General features: G+C 39.6%; 3 protein-coding genes across 3 annotated transcripts; 1 reads left to right on the top strand and 2 right to left on the bottom strand.

The window, feature by feature from the left end:
* Positions 1 to 2092: 2092 nt before the first annotated feature.
* LOC131306722 (choline monooxygenase, chloroplastic) lies at positions 2093 to 8624 on the bottom strand. Its single transcript, XM_058333141.1, has 10 exons — positions 8176 to 8624; positions 6582 to 6627; positions 6328 to 6463; positions 4336 to 4410; positions 4031 to 4240; positions 3416 to 3511; positions 3081 to 3202; positions 2890 to 2983; positions 2492 to 2542; positions 2093 to 2401 (listed from the first exon to the last, which is right to left on the bottom strand). The coding sequence occupies exons 1-10, from the start codon at positions 8495 to 8497 to the stop codon at positions 2264 to 2266; spliced, it is 1290 nt and encodes a 429-aa protein (XP_058189124.1). The 5' UTR covers positions 8498 to 8624; the 3' UTR covers positions 2093 to 2263.
* Positions 8625 to 12041: 3417 nt separating this feature from the next.
* Positions 12042 to 14066, top strand: LOC131328794 (cytochrome P450 CYP71D312-like). The gene is made up of 2 exons (XM_058361702.1): positions 12042 to 12947; positions 13031 to 14066. Exons 1-2 carry the CDS (start codon positions 12042 to 12044, stop codon positions 13634 to 13636), a joined length of 1512 nt encoding a protein of 503 aa, XP_058217685.1. The 3' UTR covers positions 13637 to 14066.
* Positions 14067 to 21084: 7018 nt separating this feature from the next.
* LOC131306716 (uncharacterized) lies at positions 21085 to 21959 on the bottom strand. Its single transcript, XM_058333129.1, has one exon. It carries the CDS (start codon positions 21803 to 21805, stop codon positions 21266 to 21268), a length of 540 nt encoding a protein of 179 aa, XP_058189112.1. The 5' UTR covers positions 21806 to 21959; the 3' UTR covers positions 21085 to 21265.

Below are 21959 nucleotides of genomic sequence, written 5' to 3'. Positions count from 1 at the left end.
GTGTCAACCTTGCCCCTTCTCATCCCCCCAGTGTTACTTAATTGATGTATTGGATGTTATTCTTTAGAGTTTGTGACTAGCATCTGCTCTTTATTTTCTCTTGCCTGTATGGAGGGATACATCAGCCTTTTCCCAGTCCCTGCATGCTCGTGGGCTGCGACCGTTTACGTACAGTCCCTGCATGCTCGTGCACTGGCTGCGACCGTTTACGTAAGATGTGACGTACGCTTAAGGACCAGATGGGCTGCATTAAGCATTACCTAAGTTGGAACTCTAAATCCTGCCCCGGTCCAGATTAATGTATGGAATCGTTGGAAGTAGATCACTGTACTTCACCTTAATTCGAATTCAGGGTTTCGATGGCAAAACATGAAAGTAAAGCTGTGGGCATTTGAGATGAGATGATATGAGCTCTTCAATTTGCAAGTGACCATGCATAAATTATTTGTGGAAAAGATAATGTCAATCGGATATCAGTAACTTGCTATTGTGAACATCAAAAAGGAGTGAACTATAGACTAATCCTTCTCTCAGGCTACTCATGGAAAGGTTTCCCCATTCCTAAAGCAAAAAACAAAAGGGTTTTGCCAACTTCAGCCCCACTAAGCAGTGGATAAATCCATATTTAATGTAAAAAAAAAATTAGAGTTTCAATGTACTTTGCACAAATATCAATGTTGTTTGACCTAGTTAGGAATAAGTTTCAAAAACAACAGTGGACAAAATTTTTCCGTAAAATGAATGACTCAAATCATAAAAATGAACCATGGCGAACCCATTTCCCCATGCATGAGGAAATCACATGGGAAGCTGCTGGTTTACTTGTAGATATTGAGAAAATCTTATTCACGGAGAGCCGTGATTAAGGTTTACGGCACTCAATCTCGGCCGGCCAAAACACTTTTGGACAGCTGAGATTGCACGAAGCTATGAATAAGTTTCTCTCGTTGATCTTATGAGTACTCTATGTCATAAGACCATGCCAAGGCAAAAACATCACCAAACCCATAGACTCGTTCTTCATACCCCCTCTAGGCTCTAGCAATCTCGCAAGTGAAACTATGACATGGCCAGAGATTTGGCATTTCTGGAAATGAATGCGTTAAGCATGAATCCACGGTGCCATCTCTCCTGCAACAATCACAAGATCATGCATGCAGTCCAGTTGACGGCAACAAGCACGAAATATTCGAATCCACACTCGTTCTAGGGTCTCACCAAAAAACCGAGGCTGGAGGCCATTGCCATGGAAACTGGATGCTTCAGTCAACCGGCTAGAAGGCGAACGGTTGAATCAGGGCAGTAGTAGCAAGTAGGTTGTAGTACCAGCTGCTTGAAGTATACTTCAATCTCCAGCTTAACAGAAATGGTTGCAATCGTTCATTCTGGTTGTTATTTTCTTGCTTCCACTTTGTATGTAGATCAAAATACATCCATAAAATGCATTATAGATTAACTTGAAAAAACTGTCCCCTATCTCAGAACGATGTGGTAAGAAATAAAGTACACGAGGATTTTCGGACAAAGGATCTGTGCCCATTGGAAGCTGTCCATTGTCATCTTTTTCTATAAAATTTACTGAAATCCTCCTAATAAATACTCCATCCATCTCATAATTGTAGTACTCCGACGACAAATATTGATGTCCCTTAAGGGAGTATGTGGACCCGGGCCTCAACATCCTCGCCCCCTCCCATACAAATCTAGTCTCAATCTGCCCCAAGTCCTTAGTCTGACACCATTTATCGTGTTCTTTCATGATGGGCAACCACCTCCGTGTGGAAAAGATCTACCTTGCAAACCAAAGGTGGGGACTACAACATCCTTAGGATGGTTACAGAAAAATGGAGCTTCAATGTGCATCGATGCACTTCATTGGTCAACTTCGATCTTTTCGGTGTTGCAATATAGTTAGGCACTTTGCCTTCCCAATCAAATTTGGAAAAAAGAAAAGAAAAAGGCAGGTAGCCCCACGTACATTTCTAGCAGCTATTTTGTACCAAAAGATAAGAGTAATAATACATGAGCCTCACATTAGTTTAAGACAACAATCTCTAAAACAGTGTAAAACCGGGGAAGGGAGAGAGAGAGAGACTCAAAATCGTAGACACATCTTAATAAAGCATTAAGAGCATGAGAAACAGTATCCCCCAAAACACAGTATCCAATGGATAGATATGATAGTACACAGGAATATGGGCAAAGAGGCAGAAACCTGAAAGTTGGTTATCAACTGGAAATTTACATTAACTAGAAAAAGCAGTCAATTTGTAAGGTTTTCATACAGCAGATGGTGGAAGTGGTGCATGGCTTCCTCCACAGATGGGGCATATCTTCCGGTAGAGTACGCTGGTGATTCAAGGCCCTTCTGAACAGATTCACTCAACATGATATCTTCCATCTGGTCACATGACAAAATACATTTCGGGAAAAGGAGCTAATGGAATTTCAATAGATTACAAGGACCTTCTAACATGTATTTTGATCATACCTGCACTCTCTCACTCTCTTCTAGACTTCTCTCTATGAAAGCTTTGTCATCCTGAAGCCAAATAGATGGCAAAGCAACACGAAAAGTGAGAGCACTATGGTTCATTTTAGCTAAGACTACTTTAGCTTAGACTCCAGTAACGAGCATCTGGAATAGTCGATTGCGTGCATATCTAACCATTGGTATCTAACCTTTGGCAACACATGTACAAAGTGATTGCCAACTTGCCATCAAAATAATTCCCAAAAATCGCATCAATCTTCTTTTCTTTTGAGTTCGTTCCCCTTGTTTTGTTTTGTCTAATTCCGAAAGGGATGAGCATTCAGGTTGGGTTTACAAGAGGGTTGTAATTGTTATGGTACAAATTTAAATGTGCAAATTGGGACAAAAGAGAATACCTTAAGGGAAGGATCAAGAAAATAGTCAAATATAACTTGACATTTTCTGGGTCCTAGTGGAAGTACTAGATTGGTGTCCATCCAAGGTCCATACCTGCAAGGACGAAAAGGGAAAAGCCAAGGATATGCCATTTCGTTGCTTATCAATTCCTCACGGGTAAATCAACCCAAATCATTTTATGCGAACTTACCGATTAATCATGAAATTTGGATAAATGAAAGCATATAGTGCTTCAGATCCAAGTCGATCAATCTTATCTTCAGTTTCCGCTGAACCGCTGCCACATCGTTGGATGCTAACTTTCTCAAATACCTTTCTTATTGGAGGCAATGAGCAAGAGATAGTAAAGACAACCGTCAGAAGAATGATATAAAAAGTTAATACTAGAAGTAACAGAATCGCTAAACATAACTCAAACTGGTAAAGTACAAATTTCAAGGTGCCTCAGACTAAATATCATAGCCATAGTATCTTATTTGGAATATGAAAGTACAAATTTCAGAAAGATGAACTCGATGACCATACTGTTGTAGAATAGGAGTTGAGCTTAAGACCAGAAGCAAGACCCTTGTGTGCATATGGAACATGATAACCACCATCCAAGTAGTTGTCACAAAAAACCTGCAACAAGAAGCTTGCAAAATCATCGGTGATCCACGGACATAAAAAAAATAAACAGCACTGGGAACTTTGCTGCTGGAGTGCGAGTTGCTTGTTTCCATAATGGAGAGACAACTTAATAAGTAAAAGACACTGAAATCAGACAATAAAATTGATTTAAAAAAAGAAAGAAAAGAAGAACATCTTGTTCCCCTTTGAAGTATTAGTCAAAGAACTTCAATTTCTATCAATCAGAGAAAACCAGGATGGGCCAATAGGCCCAATACTGTCCTTAGGTTCCCTTAGATTCGATTCCTTCTTTGCATATTGCTTAGCTGTAATCAACAGACGGAATGACCAAATAAGCACCGGGTAGTGAGAACAATTTTTATTTCATGCAGTTTTGCTTATTCACCAAAATAAGCAATGTGAGTCAAACAAATAACAACATGATGGCATTGAGGGGTAGCCCTTCATGGATGTAGGGTCATCAACCAAAATAAACAATCAAACGGGCAAACAACGATGAAAAAATTAAACCTTCCAGTTACATTCAATGGTGTATTCTCGTCTGCAAACATAACTCAGGGAAGAGTCAACTCCATTTGTACTCAGTATCTCTGACGAGCTACCTAGCCATTCATTTGCTACAGCTTTTCCATCAGCTCCTTGTTGAGAAGAACTCTGTTCCATGTTGAGCAGGACAAATGGTCCCCAAATAGCTACTTTCAGCGGCTTAAGTCCAAATTCCTGCCCTCCATGGCCGATATATCAGCCAAATTATCCTAGAGTATGTTATTAGAATGAGAAAATGAGGTTGCTACTGCAATGAAATTGCTTCATACATTAACATTGAAGTTCTGTATTCCTGTTATTCTAGTTGCCTTTAGAAGTGCTCCATCCAACCCATAAGTCCAACCCTACAGAAAATAACAAATCAGTCACTCGATCATTAATTAATCTACAAATAATTAACAGAGGAACCAAAAATAAATAAAACACTCGATCGTTAAAGATTTTATCCTTTCTTTCCAATTTCAGTTACAGACCTTGTATCTGTCATTATGTCCAAATTATCTACGCATCTGAGGGATCAGAATTTAAGGGCATCAGCCATTAGGTGCTTGTGACCATACAATTTATACAATTTGCTTTAATTTTTATCCAACTCTTAAACTTTTCCTTTACCATCCTATATTTACAACACAAGAAAATGGCTTAAATGAACTATAGACAGCTATGAGGAACAGCTTATAAGCTTGAGAAATCAACAAGCAACACATTGATGACGGTGATAACAGAGAAACATGAGTAACTAGACATACTATGGAGTTTAAACTTAGGGCACTATGACAAGGTGTCCATCAAATTCTAGTTAGTTGGCTACAAATAAATTATCTATATTAACTGAATCTATAAAACAAAAAACAGGAAATATATCAACCGTAAAACATGCTGGGCACCCCTTGGGAATCTACCATATCAATGCATTGTGCAACAAAGATTAGTCCTGTAAATCAGACCCTTAGTGGCAGGATCTGCCTACTAGGGTCATGATTCTGCTCCTGAACCTTGCTCCTGTACTCTAAAGTTACACAACAGAAAAATAACATAACCCATTTAGTCCCCAGTCATTGGGTGTTTGGGCGGGGGAGGATTGGAGATAGACCTAACATTTGGCAATATATGCATAAAGTGGCTTGCTCTAAACAGTGGCCCCCTATACCTCCAAGAACCGAGGAGCCAAAGGGACTTTTTTGTTGCGGAACCATGCCCCTAAATCAAAGCTGAAAGGCATCAGAGAGGGCAGGCCTAGAGACCCAAATCAATTCTTGTACTCTAAAGCAAGAAAGAAAAACTCTATCCCATGGAGTAGGATCGTGTTCCTAATTGGAAGGAATCTCTCAAATCCATACTCCTAAAGAAAAAGAAGAAGAGAGACCAATCCAAAGAAATATTTGGACAGTCTGCCAAATAATGAAAGGATAGTGAAGTGGGCTATGAGGATGACTGCCAATTTTGGCTGCATGAGCAAGAGGTAACCATGGGCCTTGGTGTCAACTGGCTTTTCCATTTGAAAAGTGTCGGCGAATTAACATAATACGTTTTTATATGTAGAAAAACTAATTCCTGACATCAATATGATAATCTCAAATATTCATTCATACAACTTCAAAATGTATTTTTCACAATATTAATTGCTTATTTATGAAAGACAAATGAGCTCCTGTTGATGCTCCCAACCTTAGAAGCTTCTACATGCTCCCACTCCCGCTCCCTACCAGGGTAAGTAAGCTCACTTATGATTTCTTATCCAACCAGTACTTCCACAAATCACCAACACCATGGAGTAACTCCATAGCTAGATTGGATATACCCAACAAGCAGTTAAAACTAACAGACTGTAAAAGAAGAAAACATGAAATGGAACAGAGAGAAGACACAGAAGATTTACTTGAGAACATTTAGTAATTTTTACATTTTCCATGTTATTTTTGTAATAAAATCTAACTTACAGAATGAAAAGGGTAAGAGTGGACTTGAGTGCTGTAATTCTATGCCATCGGCCATTAGATACATGACAAGGACTCAAAAGCATTAGCTTAATCTGTTTATTTTTCATCTGGAAAGAAGCCTTGTTTCAATAAACCTGGTTGTTGCCAACCATTTTCATGCCATGAGAAACATGGCATCCTAAGTAGTGAATAAGAATGTTTTTGGAAGCCTTCACATCCTCAACAACGATACCAGGTTATCAGTAGAAAAAGTAGTAAAGACACAAAAAATTTCAAAATGAATCAAGTAGATGATCTCCATGAGGCGACACAGGAACTCACATGATAGGGGCACACAAAGCAAGATTTTTTCCCACTTCCAAAGGCAAGAAGAGAGGCATGATGGCGACACACATTGTGAAAGGCATGAACATCACCATTATCACCCCGGCATACCACATACTCTACATTTCCCAACCTGGCACACTACACTAATTAGCCACCTTCAAATCAGTGCATCACACCACACACGCACACATGCGTTATACATTTAGGCATGATAAAAAACAGAATGACATCATGTTCACAAAAAGTACCTGCCAGTGAAAAAACAACCAGATTCTTTTATCTGATCCGTACATCCTAACAACAGCAATTACAAGCTCCGAATAAGCAAAAGTCTAATTAAAAAACAAAGCACAACAGAAAATGAAATACCCGTGGATGCATATGACTCAATTTCATCATATGCAGCATAAAACATGATGACCCTCCAAGGTCTTCGCAATACTCTCTTTGGAATCTCTGTGGATGAATACCAAATTTTCAACTCACATTATCCTTTTTCATTTTATTTTATCAGCCCCATATGGAGAAAAAATGATCTTCATTTCTTAGGCTCAGTTAGGATGGAAAGGATGTGAATGATAATGGGAATGTGCTTCCAGGTCTCCATGGTTTCAACATCGTCGTTTGGAATGGGTTATATTCTGAACAGGAAACTGATTCGTAACTACAATCAACCCAGAATACATTTTTAGGATGTAAATAGAGTTCCACGATTGAGCCTGTAACTTAAGGTTACTATTGGAAATTGTGGTGATCAAACTAGAATCACATTCCCAAATTGATTTGACTAGCAAGATGATCCCCACAATCTCCGATAGTAACCTTAGACTTACAGGCTCAATCCCAAGAATCTAATAAACTTCCTCAAAAATGTTCCCTAATCAAATTTCTGGGACATACTCCAAATATCATGAGGTTTACCCACTACAGGGTATTAGAGCATCTCCAAAGAAGATAGCAAAATCGAAAACAAACCATCTTAGAAGTGCCATGTCAGCAAAAAAATACTCCATGCGGTAGTCAAGTTGCTACACTATTTGGTGTAGCTCTCTGAAACTTCAAGTTTGAATAGTGAGAAACGACTCTTCAAATTGTCACATCATCAATTATAGCATCTATGGTTGGTCAATTAATTTAATTCTTGCACAAAGTGGATCCCTTAAAGTCAACAGAGTAATAAAAAAACTTAGGTTTGAAGTGCCCCTTGGAGTGCATGAACTGCAAGTGGCGGCTCTTCAACTTACCACATGCATCACCAAATCTATATCCAATATAGAAATTAGCTACCTCTCTTCGAGATGCTTTTAGATTGCTTCCAATAAGATTCTTTCTCATCTATTCTTATATATGGAAGGAGTCTTTTTTTGTGTGTGAACAACTTAGGAAGTTCTATCACAAAAGTAATCTTCACAATTGTTCCTCCAAAAAGAAAGTTTTTCCAACTAATTTTAATGTGCCATTAAATAACTCTTAGGGACAAAATGGTAAAATTGCTCAAACAAACCACCCACTTCCACACCGACAAAAAAAAAAAACTACCCACCCCCTTTTAGTCACATAATCCTTTGAAATGGCATTCTCTCTCGCTCTCAATCCTTGCACTCATGAATCTTAATTTGTATACGCTTTCGCGCTCGCGCCTACCTGCGCATTATGTGATTTAGTGGCCACTCCCACATCCAAGTATTCACGCGCACACACACAGTGCGTGCCCTCTTTCTAGCTACCACTAAATGGCATTCCTTGATGAGAATTTCATAAGCAACCAAATAAGCATAACAAAAGAAACAAAGTGAATAAAAACATATACTTAGGTAGAGAAGGGCTATAAAAGTAATATACCAACAGCCTGCCAGCCTCGGAAGAAGACGCGATCGAATTCAAGAGAGAGAAAGCAAGGGTGGGTGTACCAGGAACTAGGTGGCGTGAGGGCTTCTTGGAGAGGGATTTTGGGATCGAATTCGTGGGCCAGTCTTCGAGCTTCGTCCAGAGCTTCAATTGAAGAAGAAGAAGAAGAAAAGTTGGGATTGTAGGAAGAGGAAATGAAAGTTCTATTGGGAGATTGAATTGGACTAAAGCTTGAGTTGGGCAATCGGCGGTTTGGGTTAGCGGGTTTACGAGATTGAAGGAGGTGGAAAGTGTTGGGTTTCAGAGTCAACGCCATGGCAAACTTGGTAATGGACAAAGAGTTGGGTGATCGGCGGTTTTGGTAGTTAGTAGCATGGGTAGAGGCCAGGGCCCCCACAGCCCCCCCCCCCTTTTGGACATTTTTATTGTTTCAACTAATTTACAACCACATTGTGTGGGTCTCACTCCTCATACAAGAGGAGTTAGTGTGTTTGTATGTATAGTTGTAGGAGAGTTGTTTTTGTTTTTATTTTGGCTAGTGGATCCGATCAGTCTTGAAGATGGATTTTTGAGCTCTCCACGGGCAACGATGGCGGCGTCGATAGTGGATCCGGTGGTAATCCTTCAGCCTGCGGCGGGAACGAGCTTCAGTTAGGTGCAGATCCGGTCACTCCACCCTCCTTCACGAGTGTGTTTGATGGGTATGACCTCGGTGCTAATTTCTTGCAGCTTTTCTTTGTATTTTTTTTTGTTGTATTATAGTTGTAATCTTTTCGTTTTAAGATAAATGAGATGATCTTGTTTGTAAAAAAAAAAAATCATTTGTTATTTATGCGCCAAATTTTTGTGAAATACTAATTGGTCTCGATGAGAAGAATCGAAAAAAAAAAAAATAAACCCAATTATTTTTAAAATATCCAAGAAAAAGCTCATGCTTAAATTTTTTTGAATAAAGTCAACCCAAAAATAAAGAAGCGAAGTGGAAAAAAAAGAAGCCAAGTTGGCACTTGGGTTTTTTTTATTTTTTTGGCGGAAACTGGCCGTGAATGTTGTAGGTGGAGTTAGGGATGCAAACGAGCCGAGCCGAGCCGAGTTTTAGAGTGTTCGAGCTCGGCTCGGCAAAAATTTAGTTGGCTCGAGCTCGGCTCGAGCTCGTGACGAGCTGCAGGGCTCGAGCTCGAGCTCGGCTCGATATGTATTTACGGAGCTCGAGCTCGGCTCGTTCGGCTCGTTTATGAAACAAATATATATAAATATATATATAAATAAATATAAATATGTAAAAATATATATATATATATATATAAATATATTATATAATCGAGCTCGCGAGCCAATTCGAGCAGAGTTTCGACTAGCTCGAGCTCGGCTCGTTTATGAAACGAGCCCAGGACTCGAGCTCGAGCTCGGCTCGTTTTTGTCTTGAACCGAGCCGAGCCGAGCCGTTATCGAGCCGAGCTCCGAGCCGCTCGCGAGCGGCTCGGATCGTTTGCAGCCCTAGGTGGAGTTAAGTTTTGTTTACCCTCCACTTAATAGGGGGAACATTGCATTCTTTCTTATTAGTTGCAATTGTGTGGATTCCACTACAAAGTGATGTCATGCTATCACATCTACTACGAGTGCAGTTTAGGTCACCCTCCTAAAAAGAGGGTGAACTTTACCCTCCTTCCTATTGGTTAAAATAGTGTGGATCAACCAATAGGAAGGAGGGTAATGTTCACCTTATTTTAAGGAGAGTGACCAAAATTGCACTCGTAGTAGGTGTGATGTAATAAGGCCCTCTTTTTTAAGGTTTTTTTTGGGTAAAAGTCACTCAAAATCTCATCTTTACTATTACTTAACACCCTTCATCTTTAAAACCGATAGGCTACACCCTCCATTAGTCAACTGCTATCACTTAATGCCATTTCGTCCACATTTTGGACTTAACTTTGCCACATCTATCCGAATTAAATTTTATATATCACATTTACCTGCCATTTTGGAGGGAAAGTTCCCTCCTCCTCATCTCTTCCCTCCTAAAATTTATAAAATCCTCCTATACCTAGCAGACATCTCCATCCCCTGGTTCCATATCATCAGTAGGCTTTATGCGGATATTTGTCTAATCTATTTCTTGAAGTGCTAGATCTTAAACCATCTTTTTATGTAAACACACTCGGTTCTCTTAATTATACGGTGAAGTTACACTTATAGTCTCCAACATGTTATTTTATAGAAAACAAGCATATTATGTTAAGACATGTTAAGTTTAAGGCATTATAAAACCCTCCTTTTGAACTTTCCCTCCAAAATGCATGGAGGATAAATGTGACATGGAAAAAATAATTTGGATAGAAGTAGCAAAATTCCGTTCAAAATGTGGAAGGAAGGGTGTTAAGTAATACTGGTTGATAGATGAGGGGGTGTGGTTGATCGATTTTAAAGATCAATGGTGTTAAGTGATAACAAGTGAAAGATGAGGGGGTCTGAGTGATTTTTATTCATTTTTTCAATCATGCATGCCCTCGTTGGTAGTTGTGTTGTAGTAAGTAGGACTACAAACAAACCAAGATGCTCGCAAGTAATTCGAGGTGCAGAGCTTTTAATGGAGGTTGGAGAGAGAAAGTGATCAGGATATGAAGAAGAGAGCTTTCTGATTGAAATTTCAAGAGAGAAGGGAGAGGAAACTCAGAAAAAGTTTATTGTGAAATCTAACTTCGAAGTGACAAGAGGGAGTTACATAACGTGCAAATTCGTTGATGTGATGAAAGGGTGGATGAGATGTACCAAAACCATTATAAATCACCAGATATTGTGTCACCATTAGAAAATGTTTAGAGTTTTAGAATTGAAATACAGCTAAAAAAGGGCAAAAATTGAGGGACATTTGTCACACTCACAGTCTTCCTAATCAAAAGCCATTTTTTGCATTAGTATATTGCATAGATTCACAAATAAAGTACTTATTATTAATATATGGAAGGTACGGATTGGGAGGGGATGTAGTGCGGTTGCCACACTACACCGTGTAGTGCGGCTGATCCGACCATCCCAGTATAAACAGTTAGGATTTAATCCGAACTCCAACTAATCCAAGCCGTCGATTGTTCGAATCCCAATTCGAGCCATCCATTGGTCGAATCAAACGCACTACACGTGTAGTGCGGGAGGTGCACTACAGCACCCAAGTCCGGAAGGTACAAACCATTTTGCATCACAAATCATTAAACATATGAAAGGTAGATACTAGATGGAAGGTGCATAACTCTTCTGCTCTCTGCATATAATATTAAGATTGACAAGTGGAACTTAATTTTCCACATAAATGATACTAATATACTTATGCAAGTCTAAATCATATACCTCTATCTCAACTAGTAGCGTCGTGCAAATAATTGATAACAAAAATACAAAACACAACATATACGATAGAGATAGTTTCTTTAAACTCTTTTAGATTGGCAATATATTGTGTATAAATCATCCAACCGTGCTAGGACCACCGCACTTGGTCCACCACATGGGCCACCGCATGTCGTGTAATACAGAAAAATATTTATAAATTTTAAAATAAATATTTATAAAGTCCTGTAAAAAACCAGCGCTAAAAAACCAGCTCTAATAGATATTCTAAAAACTAAGCAGTTTCACCCCTTAAAAATTTGACTTTTAGGGTCTATACTCCACCATTTAAAACTTGCACTATTTAGAACTTCACCCCTCCAAACAAGTTCTCTTCATTGCCAAGTCTTCTACACATAGGTGATGCACATCTCAACCAACCATTCCACAATGCATCCTAGTTTATAAACTATGGCTAATTTGGACTCTAAACACCAAACAAACTTGATCAATTGTTTCTCTCTCCCATGTCTGCAATGGAGCTCCAGTTTTCCTTCTCTCTCATCGCTTTCGTCGTCCTCCTCATCTTCTTCCTGTTTTACTCGGTTAAATTACTGAAAAGATCCAAACGACTTCCGGGTCCATGGAAGTTGCCTCTAATCGGAAGTGTTCACCACTTCGCCATTCCCCACTTATCTGGTACACTCCCTCATCATTCTCTGAGAAACTTGGCAAGGAAATATGGAGCCCTCATGCATCTGCAACTAGGAGAAAATTCAACGATTGTCGTATCATCATATCAATTGGCAGAAGAGGTATTGCGAACGCGAGATCCAGCCTTTGCGAATAGGCAAGAAGTTCTAGCAGCTAAGATCATGACCTATAATTACGTAGACATAGTATTTTCTCCCTACGGAAAATACTGGAGACAAATGCGTACAAGTTCCACCTTGGGACTCCTGAGCCGCCAAAAAGTCCACTACTTTCGTTCTATTCGACAGGACGAGGTTTCCCGTCTAATCCAGTCAATCAAATCATCCTTAGATTCGCCAATCAATCTTACCAAAAAGATTTTTTCGCTAACAAATGACATAACTTTTAGAGCAGCGTTTGGAAAAAGATGCGAAAATAAAGATGCACTCATACCCTTGATTGAGGAGGCAATAGAGCTGTCGGGTGGTTTGGACGTGTCTGATTTGTTTCCCTCACTCAAAGTCCTTCACTTTCTCAGCAGAAAAAGGCCTAAATTACAGAGGCTTCATTTAGAGATGAACGAAATCCTCGAGAATATCATCGATGAGCACGAAGAATACCTTGAGAGCTCCGAAGGGGGAGATGGTGAAGCTGGGGAGGAAGATCTGGTCGATGAGCTTCTCGGACTTAAGCAGAGAGGGGACCTTCAGTTTCCCATGACAAACAACAATATCAAAGCTGTAATTCTGGTTAGTATTTTTTGCATACTTTCACAGACACATGACTTCTTTCACCACAAACCAATAATAGCTTGGTTTTGACATCCTTACAGGACATTTTTTTCGCTGGAACCGAAACATCTTCGGCTACAGTCGAATGGGCAATGTCAGAAATGGTGAGGAATCGAAGAGTGATGGAAAAAGCACAAGCCGAACTAAGACAAGCCCTCAAGGGGAAGAAGAGCATCGACGAAAGCCACATTCAGGGCTTGGAATATTTGAAGCGGGTGATCAAAGAAACTCTAAGGTTACACCCTCCTGTTCCCTTGTTGCTCAGAGAATGTAGGGAACAAACAGAGATCAATGGATACCTCATACCCATAAAAACAGAAGTTATAGTGAACGCCTGGGCTATCGGAAGAGATCCTGGATATTGGAAAGATGCCGAGAGTTTTTCACCAGAGAGATTCGATAATAGTTCTTTCGATTTTACAGTAAACAAACACAAATATGTTCCATTTGGGGCAGGGAAAAGGATGTGTCCAGGGATATTTTTCGGTCTAGCGAATATCGAACTTCCTCTGGCTCAATTATTGTATCACTTTGATTGGAAACTACGTGCTGGGAAGCCAGAAGATCTAGATATGACAGAGACCTTTGGAGCAGCTACTAGGAGAAGAAGCAACTTGCACTTGATTCCCACCCGTTATTTTTCTTGATCATGAGTAAGGAAAGCCACCATTAGAATGTGATGAGACCATGAGTAATCCTCCTTATGATTATCTTGCAAATGGTTAAGTTCCACATTTCCATTTCCTATTTGTAAATTTTTCGCACAAGTAATTTCAATTCCCTTACATTTCCCCTTCCTTTGAGAAAATAAGATCTCATCGCGTACAACGGTCTTGCAAAAAATCAAGTCGATTGAACATCGATAACCTAGTGAACGAATCATATGTTTACAATGCAATAATCAATGTCCAGAATATTAAGCAAGTCAAAAAGAGTGATTTGTTACTAGGTTATTGATGTTCGATCGATTTGATTTTTTGCAAGGCCATAGTAGGCAATGAGATCTTTCAAGTGAACCTTTTGGATCACATTTTCGAGTTCGGGACCCCGTTGTTTTGCCCAGGGACAGCAGGCCTCCTTATCTCCAGCTAGACAAGATCAAGAACTAAAATTATGTAATAATCAATGTCAAGAAGGCATAAATAACATAAATGATCCGACGACCGCAAGAAACAAAAGAGTCCGAGAGTGATTGTGCCAACTGGGCATTTTGACCTTTAATTTTTCTTCGTTGATTGCCTGAGTATTGGCTGATTGCATCGAGATTGAAAGCTTCTTACGTGAGATATAGAAATTTAGGACTTAATCGAACCTTGTAAAAGTCTTTCATGAAACAATTCATAGGGAAAATAGTTTTTTTTGTAAAAATATTCCATGAATGTATAGCTTTTGTTCCGTAACTTTGGTCATTTTGGATGTCACGAGCTTAAGCTCAAGCTTGATAGCTCGAAATTTGATAAGCATAAGCTCATGTTTGAAAACTCGAGATTAATTTGTATATTTTACAAGCCAAGCCAAGCTTATCATAATCACAAAATTTCAAATGAGAAACGAGTACGAACAATTAGTTTGCAAAAATTCTCAAGCTTGGCTTGAGCTTGAACACGTGTAATAATTAGTTGAGGCAAACCAAGCAACACTACGTTTGGCTTGTTTGGCTTGATTAGCACCCCTAGCTCCGCAGAGTTCATGGGACTTCTTGTACATCAATGAAAGCATTCAGAAACCGTTTCATCATCGTGAGTCGCCAAGGTGAAGCTTTGACATTTGTGAAGTTTCAAATCAAGGTGTGCACAAATAATATCTCGATATTTCGTTCATTGAATCATTAACTCTTTAAAAATCAATCTACTCATATTCACATCCATACTAATGATTCTTCTCTTTTTTACCAGTTGAAAAGCATTAAGGAGCTTCCAGCCATTGCAACTCCCTTGTTTTTTGATTTCTGCTTCCTTGTGCAATTTGTTCATTTCTGCAGCTTACCCTATGTGACCATAGCAGATTACGTCAAGCATATTTTTTGGCTAAGTTTGCGGCATCTTCCAGGATCCATTCAGAAGTGGACACTTCTTACCCTTTTGACACCGGATGAGATATCATTCGTTCTTTGCTTGGGAAGATTGTACCTTTTTGATATGCTTGATGTATTCTTTTATTTTTGTTTCTCTGAACCTTGTGATTTGGGTTGTAATGAACTATGGGATGTAATGACTCTTTTATATATATGAAGTTCTTTTTTATTGTCAAAAAAATATATATATATCAATCTACAAAAGTTACGAAACTACTGTAATTTTTAAATACCATCTTAGATAAAATTCTAAGCTAACTTGGTCCCCGAGGATGTGGCTGTTAACCCATCTAGTTGTCTTGCAAGGGGTGGGTTCAAGTCTATGGAGAGAAATCGAACTCCCTTCGGTTGTTAACACACTAATTCCCCACTCGAGTGGTGCTAGAACCACAAACACTTGTACAAACAAATACATCAACCCACTCATATTAAGTGTGGCGTGAGTTTGTGTATTTATTTGTGGTTATAGATTTATTAATCTCCGTTAACTCCCACTAATGTATACAATATTTAAAAAAAAAAACTTGGTCCCCCTTAGGTCCTAATATTGTTTTGATCCCTGCTAATTTAGTTTACATTACCCCATCTATGGCTCAGAAGATGACATTCTCGTTGCTTATTAAATAGAGGTAATCCTTAAACAATGTCACAAGTTGTGGGGAGTTAAATAAAATATACTTCAACCAACCCCCAAAAAAACACATTATCAGAACAAATGGGTAGTAAGAGGCCGGCAGGGACAATAGGAGAGAAACAACAGATTATGGTTCTTTTGGTGTTTGGAGTTGGAGTTGAAATTCATCGTAGTTATGAACTAAGATGATATATGTATATTTAGACTCCTGCATGCAAAATGATGTTCTTGACAGGGCAAAGGTATTACGAAAATGCTAAGGGCATGGACAGGTGTGTGCACCAATGGTGCATAGACCGGCACTCAAGGCCCACTCCGGGTTGTCAAGGATTGTGCAGTTTTATGTCCTGATATGAAATAGAAATCTCAACACGAAGAATTGGCGGGATGTGGTTTTCCTTTGGAACCAAAGAAAAAATTGCCATGGCGCGTCCCAGGATTTGCCCACTGAATTCACTTCATTGATCACACTAACTGATATTGGTGACTTCAAATCTCTTCTACTCGCGTTTCTATTGCCCAGAACATCAACATTCAACAGTATTACAGCGTACCGTGGTAAGGATCCATACACAATATTGCAACCAAACCAGAAGCAATGACGAGTATACGTGGCTTTCGTAACTAACAGTAAAACATGTTGAACACCCCCAACTTACAACGGTACATAGTTGCTAAGTGTACCATGGTAAGCATCCATAACAATATCGCAACCAAACCAGAAACAATGATGAGTATAGTTGCTTGCGTAACTAACAGTAAAACATGTAGAACACCCCCAACTTACAACAGTACACAGTTGCTAAGGGCGAGAGGCACACTTAGGTGAGAAAAATAGCATACACCAATATACAAAAAATAAACACCAAGAAAATAGAGTTTATAAGGTGTACCATCTAAAAGATTCATAAAAACATCCACCAAGGTCAAATTCTCAAAAATTGTTGCATAGAGTAGACTGGCTAAAAAAAGTAGGAAAGCATTGTTCACCAAAAAAAAAAAGAGAAGAAGCAGGAGGACAGCAGACGCAAAGAAGAAGAAGACTGGCTACATTGTTCACAGAAAACCCAACGCAGAAAAACAGCAGACGCAGCACCATCAAAACGCAGAAGAAGAAGAAGAAGAAGAAATGTTTCTCAACAATTGTTGCATAGAATCTTGATGGTTGAATGATCAATGCTGTGATGAAATCACCTGCGTAGTTCAGAATCGAAGCTAGGGTTTGCTTCTTTCCATGAACGATATCGATAAGTCTGGATCTAATGTTTCGACGTAGTTTTAGAATTTCCCGATCCGTTTTTTTCCCCCTTTTTTTCTTCTCAAAATTCAAGGCCTGAAATGAAATCAAATCACACTTCAAAGAGGTGTGAGTTTTTGCTCCTTCGCACCTCTCTCCTAGGCGTGCATGGTGAGCCTGTTCCAAGGCACCTTGCCTAGACCTACTTGAGGCGCCACAATGGAGGCTTGCGCCTGGAGCCTAGGCACGTGCCTAGGCTCGCCTTGGACAACTATGCAACAGTCCAAAACTGATCCAAATATCCTTGCTTGCAAAGCAGCTATCAAAATCCATCACCTAAACCCCACTCTCTCTCTCCTAATAGAGGACGTATGCAACTCAGCTGTTGGCCCGAATTTCTCATTCTATTGCTCCTATCCAATAGTAAGAAAATATTCTTCAAAGTGCAATCTCCTTATCATTCCACAAATCAGAAATTCCTCAACTCTCTTATATCCCTTCAATGGTAACCTGATAATTAGATGACAACCATTCTATTGCTCATATCAAGTAATCGTAGTTTACACTTTATTTTCTCCTTTTGCGTCACTCAGCCTAACTTTCAAGTGTACTCAGTTTCGTGGTACCCAAGACGCACGAACATTCACACCGGACATGCAAACATGTGTGAATGAAGACACAAAAGAGTCGAATGAAATATGGAAATTTTTTTCAGTTCCAAATCCGTAATAATAAAAAAAAATATCTAAATCACATTCGGGTAATGAACAACATACAGCTGTACCATAGTAAGTCAGATGTCAAAACAACCAAGCCACTGTAATCAAGCCACTCTATTCAAGAAAGCAATCACAATGCATTGCACACAAGTAATTTACAAAACAGAAAATAAATCTAGTCACCTGTTGGAAAATTATGCTCCCCCTCGGTGTCCAACCTTCCTCCTCACGCCCTTTTTTCTTCTTTTTCTCCCCCTCGTCGAAGGCTTGGGGCGAATGAATTCAATAAAAAAAAAAGTCTCTGTTTCCTTTCGTTCTATTTTCCAGAGTTGTGGTATTACAAAGAGGCCCGCCACTGTAAATCTCATGATGACACCGGACGTGTCCCCATGCACACAGTGGCGCCACCGTTTCCAAGAAACAATAATCAGACACCTTCTGGACATGCCCAACACATATCCGATTCCCAGACATGTCAGTATGTGAAGCCAGCAGAAGCTTCTGTGCTTCATAGCTTACTAGTCTCATGCATCTCTTGTCCCATTCTAAAATCCTTGGCACGGTCAAAAGAATCATGCATACCAGGGACAAAACAAAAGAACCGATCTTGTTTACGTTATGAAAGCCCTCAAAGAAAATGCTCATTTCCAGAATTTAGCCAAGGGCCCATGTTACCAGAAAACAGTAGTAACCTAGCAAATTTTGGAGCATTCGTTCGGATACATGGTACACCTCTGTTGGAAATCCGTAAATTAGCGATCCAAAGTTTTCCTACAGAGCTAGAGAGATTGAGCTTATAGTAAGAATAATTTGTCATATTACTCCTAATAATGTGTTGTATTATCTGTGCGCAAGGATAATTAGGCAAATGTAATCTCTTATTTGGGATGCTGATCTCTCGAAATAAGTACACTTTAATATTGTCATCTATATAAGCCTAACCTCAGTATCACATTTTTAAAAATGTGGCATACCACGATCACATTTGCATTCCTCGTACAAGAGCGATTCACATTCCAGTTGACATAGGACACAGCTTAGGTTTTCCAACTGGGCGTAGCAGAACAAGATTAGTGAGAGAGAAAAGGAACTAAAACCCAAAAACCTTCAGGCAGGCTGCAGAGTGCAATTGAAGATAAAACAACTAGCAGACTAAAAACATTCCCATCTCACTAAGCAGTAAAACCCAACTCAATTAAGTCGACCATTATTGAAAGAGGATTGCATTTTCGTTACATTTCATCTTTCTCATAGTCAAAATAAGATCCGTATCCTATTTGTATGTATTTTCTCATACTCAACAAACAAACAGGCAGTTACACACTTACCCATAAAATTATGCCCTACATGAAGTCAAATTCAATTCACCTGCTACCCATTTATAACCAGGCATATAAAGATTAGCAGAATCCATATTCCTCATGGTTTAGTCCGCAAAAATCCCATAAATGCCATTTTAGAAATGTGAGTAGCTAATGCCAAAATTGCTTTTGCTAATGCCAAAAATTGTAGTACATAAAAGACTTGTACCATGTGCACAGTACAAGGCTTTTATGCACTACAATTTTGGCACCAACAAAAACAGTTTTGACATTATCATTTGCCTTCGAGAATAAGTAAAGAAAAGCGTATAAGATTCATAGACTCCTCAAAAATGGGTAACCGGAACCCCACCAAAGTATTTTGTCATTTCACTTCATCGAAGTCAACACATCCTACTTTGGTTTATTACCTCATTCTCGGAAACACTTATCCTACATAAACGTCACCCATGCATAATACGAGGTCAAATTTCGATGCCACCAACAACCCATTTATAAGCATGAATTAAAAATTTGCAGAATCCATATAGCTGAAGTCTAATCAAGAACAAACTCGTAAAATTCACTTCCAAAACCCAACTTAGTTAAGTTGACCATCATGAAAACAAGTCAAACGACATTGCATTTTATTTACATTCCATCTGTCTCACAGCCAAAACCCAAAATAGAAACCCTTAATCCTAATTCTTGTTATTCGCTCATATTCCTCAGCAAACACAAACATAGTTATACATAAAATAACTTCACGTGTATGTGAAGTCAAATTTCCATATCACCAGCCAGGTAGCCACCCAATTAGACAAATATAAAAAATCTACCCTATTATAAGCAGACAGATAAGATTTGTAGAATTGATAAAGCTCAAGGTTTAATCCTGAAGAATCCCATAAATACAATTCCATAATCAACTCAAGAAACAGGAACCAGAAACGGGTAAACACCACCAAAGTTTTCATTTCGTACGAGCAAACACAAAATAATCCTATTTCTCTATATTACCTCATTTTCTCTGACAATCATCCTACATAAACATCACCCATAACATAATATGAGGTCAAATTTCCACGTCGCCAGTGAGCCATTTATAAGCAATACATTGCAGAATCCACAATGATCAAGGTTTAATCCACAACAAATAAAAAAGTGCAATTTGGGAATCAACTTAAGAAACACGAAAAACGATCACTTCGTCGAAGCCAACATAACACCATAAAACCTATTTCTGTTTATTACCTAACTTTTAGCAAGTTGTGTGATGATTTCTAGTACCGAATGTTGTGCTACAATAACATCATTGCAAGAGAGATTGCCTCCAGTGAGCTTAGTCAACTGGTTACTGTGATATATCCCTAATTATGCGGTCCGATAGATGCAATTGTTGTTCATCCTTCAAATTGCCCAGTAGCTTACGAATACATTCTACATTAGGGGGTGTGATATGACGTGTGTGTCCCTTACTTGATTCGTATCCTCAAATAAGGGAGACGCACGTCATATCTCACCCCCCAACGTCAAATGCATTCGTCAGCTACTAGGCAATTTGAAGGATGACCAACAAATGCATCTGGCGGACCGCACAATTGGGGATATATCACAATTAACCAACATAGGCGCACATGAGGCAATCTCTCTCCCAGTGAAATTATTGCAGCACAACATTCGAAACTAAAAATCATTACACGGCTTGCAAAAAGTTACGTAATAAACAGAAATAGAATTCAGAGTTTATGTTAGCTTCAACGAAATGAATTGGTTTCTTGTTTCGTAAGTTGATTCTAGAATTGCACTTTTTATTTGTTCTGGATTAAACCTAGAGCGTTGTGGATTCTGCAAAGTCTTGCTTATAAATAGGTCGCTGGCGACGTGCGAATTTGACCTCATCCATTTCACGAGCTACCCAATCATAAAGAAGCACGTAACATTCTGAGAATTTATAAAGCTCAAGGATTTAATCCACAACAATCCCATAAATACTATTCCAGAAGCCAACGAAACATAATCCTATTTCTGTTTATTACTGCCTTATTTTCCGCAACAATCCTCCTACATAAACATCCCACATACATAATACTATTAGGTCAAATTCCCATGGCTCCAGCGACACATTGATAATCATGAATTAAAATTCGCATTATCCATAAAACTCAAGGTCTAACAAAAAACAAACCCGTAAAATTCACTTCCAAAATGGAAACATCTACTCGAAAAAAAACACCTCAAAATTAAAAAGGTCAAAGATAAATAAACTCCGCCCAAAAGGGTATCGAAAAGAAAAACCCACAAGACAAATTCATCTCAGATAAGCAGGGATCTTAATGCGAAGAAAGAGCATACTCATAACATAACCGATCACGATGGAGGCCACCCCGGCCGAAGCAAACGACACCTTGACGCTCCTGGCCCGGTTCTTATCCAAGGCCAGATCCAGCAGCACGATCCCCATCCCGCCGAGGACGAACATGAAGCCCGAGGAGAGGCCCTCGATGATGTACTGGCCGTTGACGCGGCCGGGGAGGAAGACGACGGGCTTGACGGCGCCGGTGTGGCGGTCCTGGGTGGATCCGATGCCGGGGGGCTCGACGATGACGTCGTAGACGATGCCGGAGACGATGACGAAGTAGGTGAGGAGGAGGAGGGAGAAGACGGTGAAGGGGGAGGGGAGGGTGAGGGAGGGGAGCTTGAGGCGGAGGCGGGGAGGGCGGAGGAAGGAGTCGGGGAGGAGGGAGAGGAGGTGGAGGAGCGGGTCGATGGAGGAGGCGGAGGAGTCCGTGGCTGTGGTGGTTTGATCTGGGGTTGGGATGGTTGTTTGGGGGTCTTGTCTTGGGGCCATTTTTGATTGATTCACTGAAGTTTCAGTGAAACAGAGAGGGCGAGATCTATGTCTCTCGGTGAAGACTGGAGACGTTGTCGTTGGGGTTTAGGTTCTGTTTGGAAATACTTCTCTCTTTGGAAAGACTACTCCTAAGAGCTGTTTTGGAAAAAGT

Source organism: Rhododendron vialii, chromosome 1a (genome assembly GCF_030253575.1).
Source record: "Rhododendron vialii isolate Sample 1 chromosome 1a, ASM3025357v1".
Taxonomy (NCBI): domain Eukaryota; kingdom Viridiplantae; phylum Streptophyta; class Magnoliopsida; order Ericales; family Ericaceae; genus Rhododendron; species Rhododendron vialii.
Note: the sequence above shows the minus strand (reverse complement) of the source record. Positions and strands in the feature narration are given on the sequence as shown.

Bases quoted from the DNA above. Each gene is read 5' to 3' on its own strand.
- LOC131306716 (XM_058333129.1), bottom strand. From the start codon at position 21,805: ATGGCCCCAAGACAAGACCCCCAAACAACCATCCCAACCCCAGATCAA.
- LOC131306722 (XM_058333141.1), bottom strand. From the start codon at position 8,497: ATGGCGTTGACTCTGAAACCCAACACTTTCCACCTCCTTCAATCTCGT. The intron at 4,411-6,327 runs GTGAGTTCCTGT...TATTTTCTGTAG, and splicing joins GCTTTGTGTGCCCCTATCAT to GGTTGGACTTATGGGTTGGA. The intron at 2,543-2,889 runs GTATTCTCTTTT...ATTTGGCTTCAG, and splicing joins TTCTTGATCCTTCCCTTAAG to GATGACAAAGCTTTCATAGA.
- LOC131328794 (XM_058361702.1), top strand. From the start codon at position 12,042: ATGGAGCTCCAGTTTTCCTTCTCTCTCATCGCTTTCGTCGTCCTCCTC. The intron at 12,948-13,030 runs GTTAGTATTTTT...ACATCCTTACAG, and splicing joins ATATCAAAGCTGTAATTCTG to GACATTTTTTTCGCTGGAAC.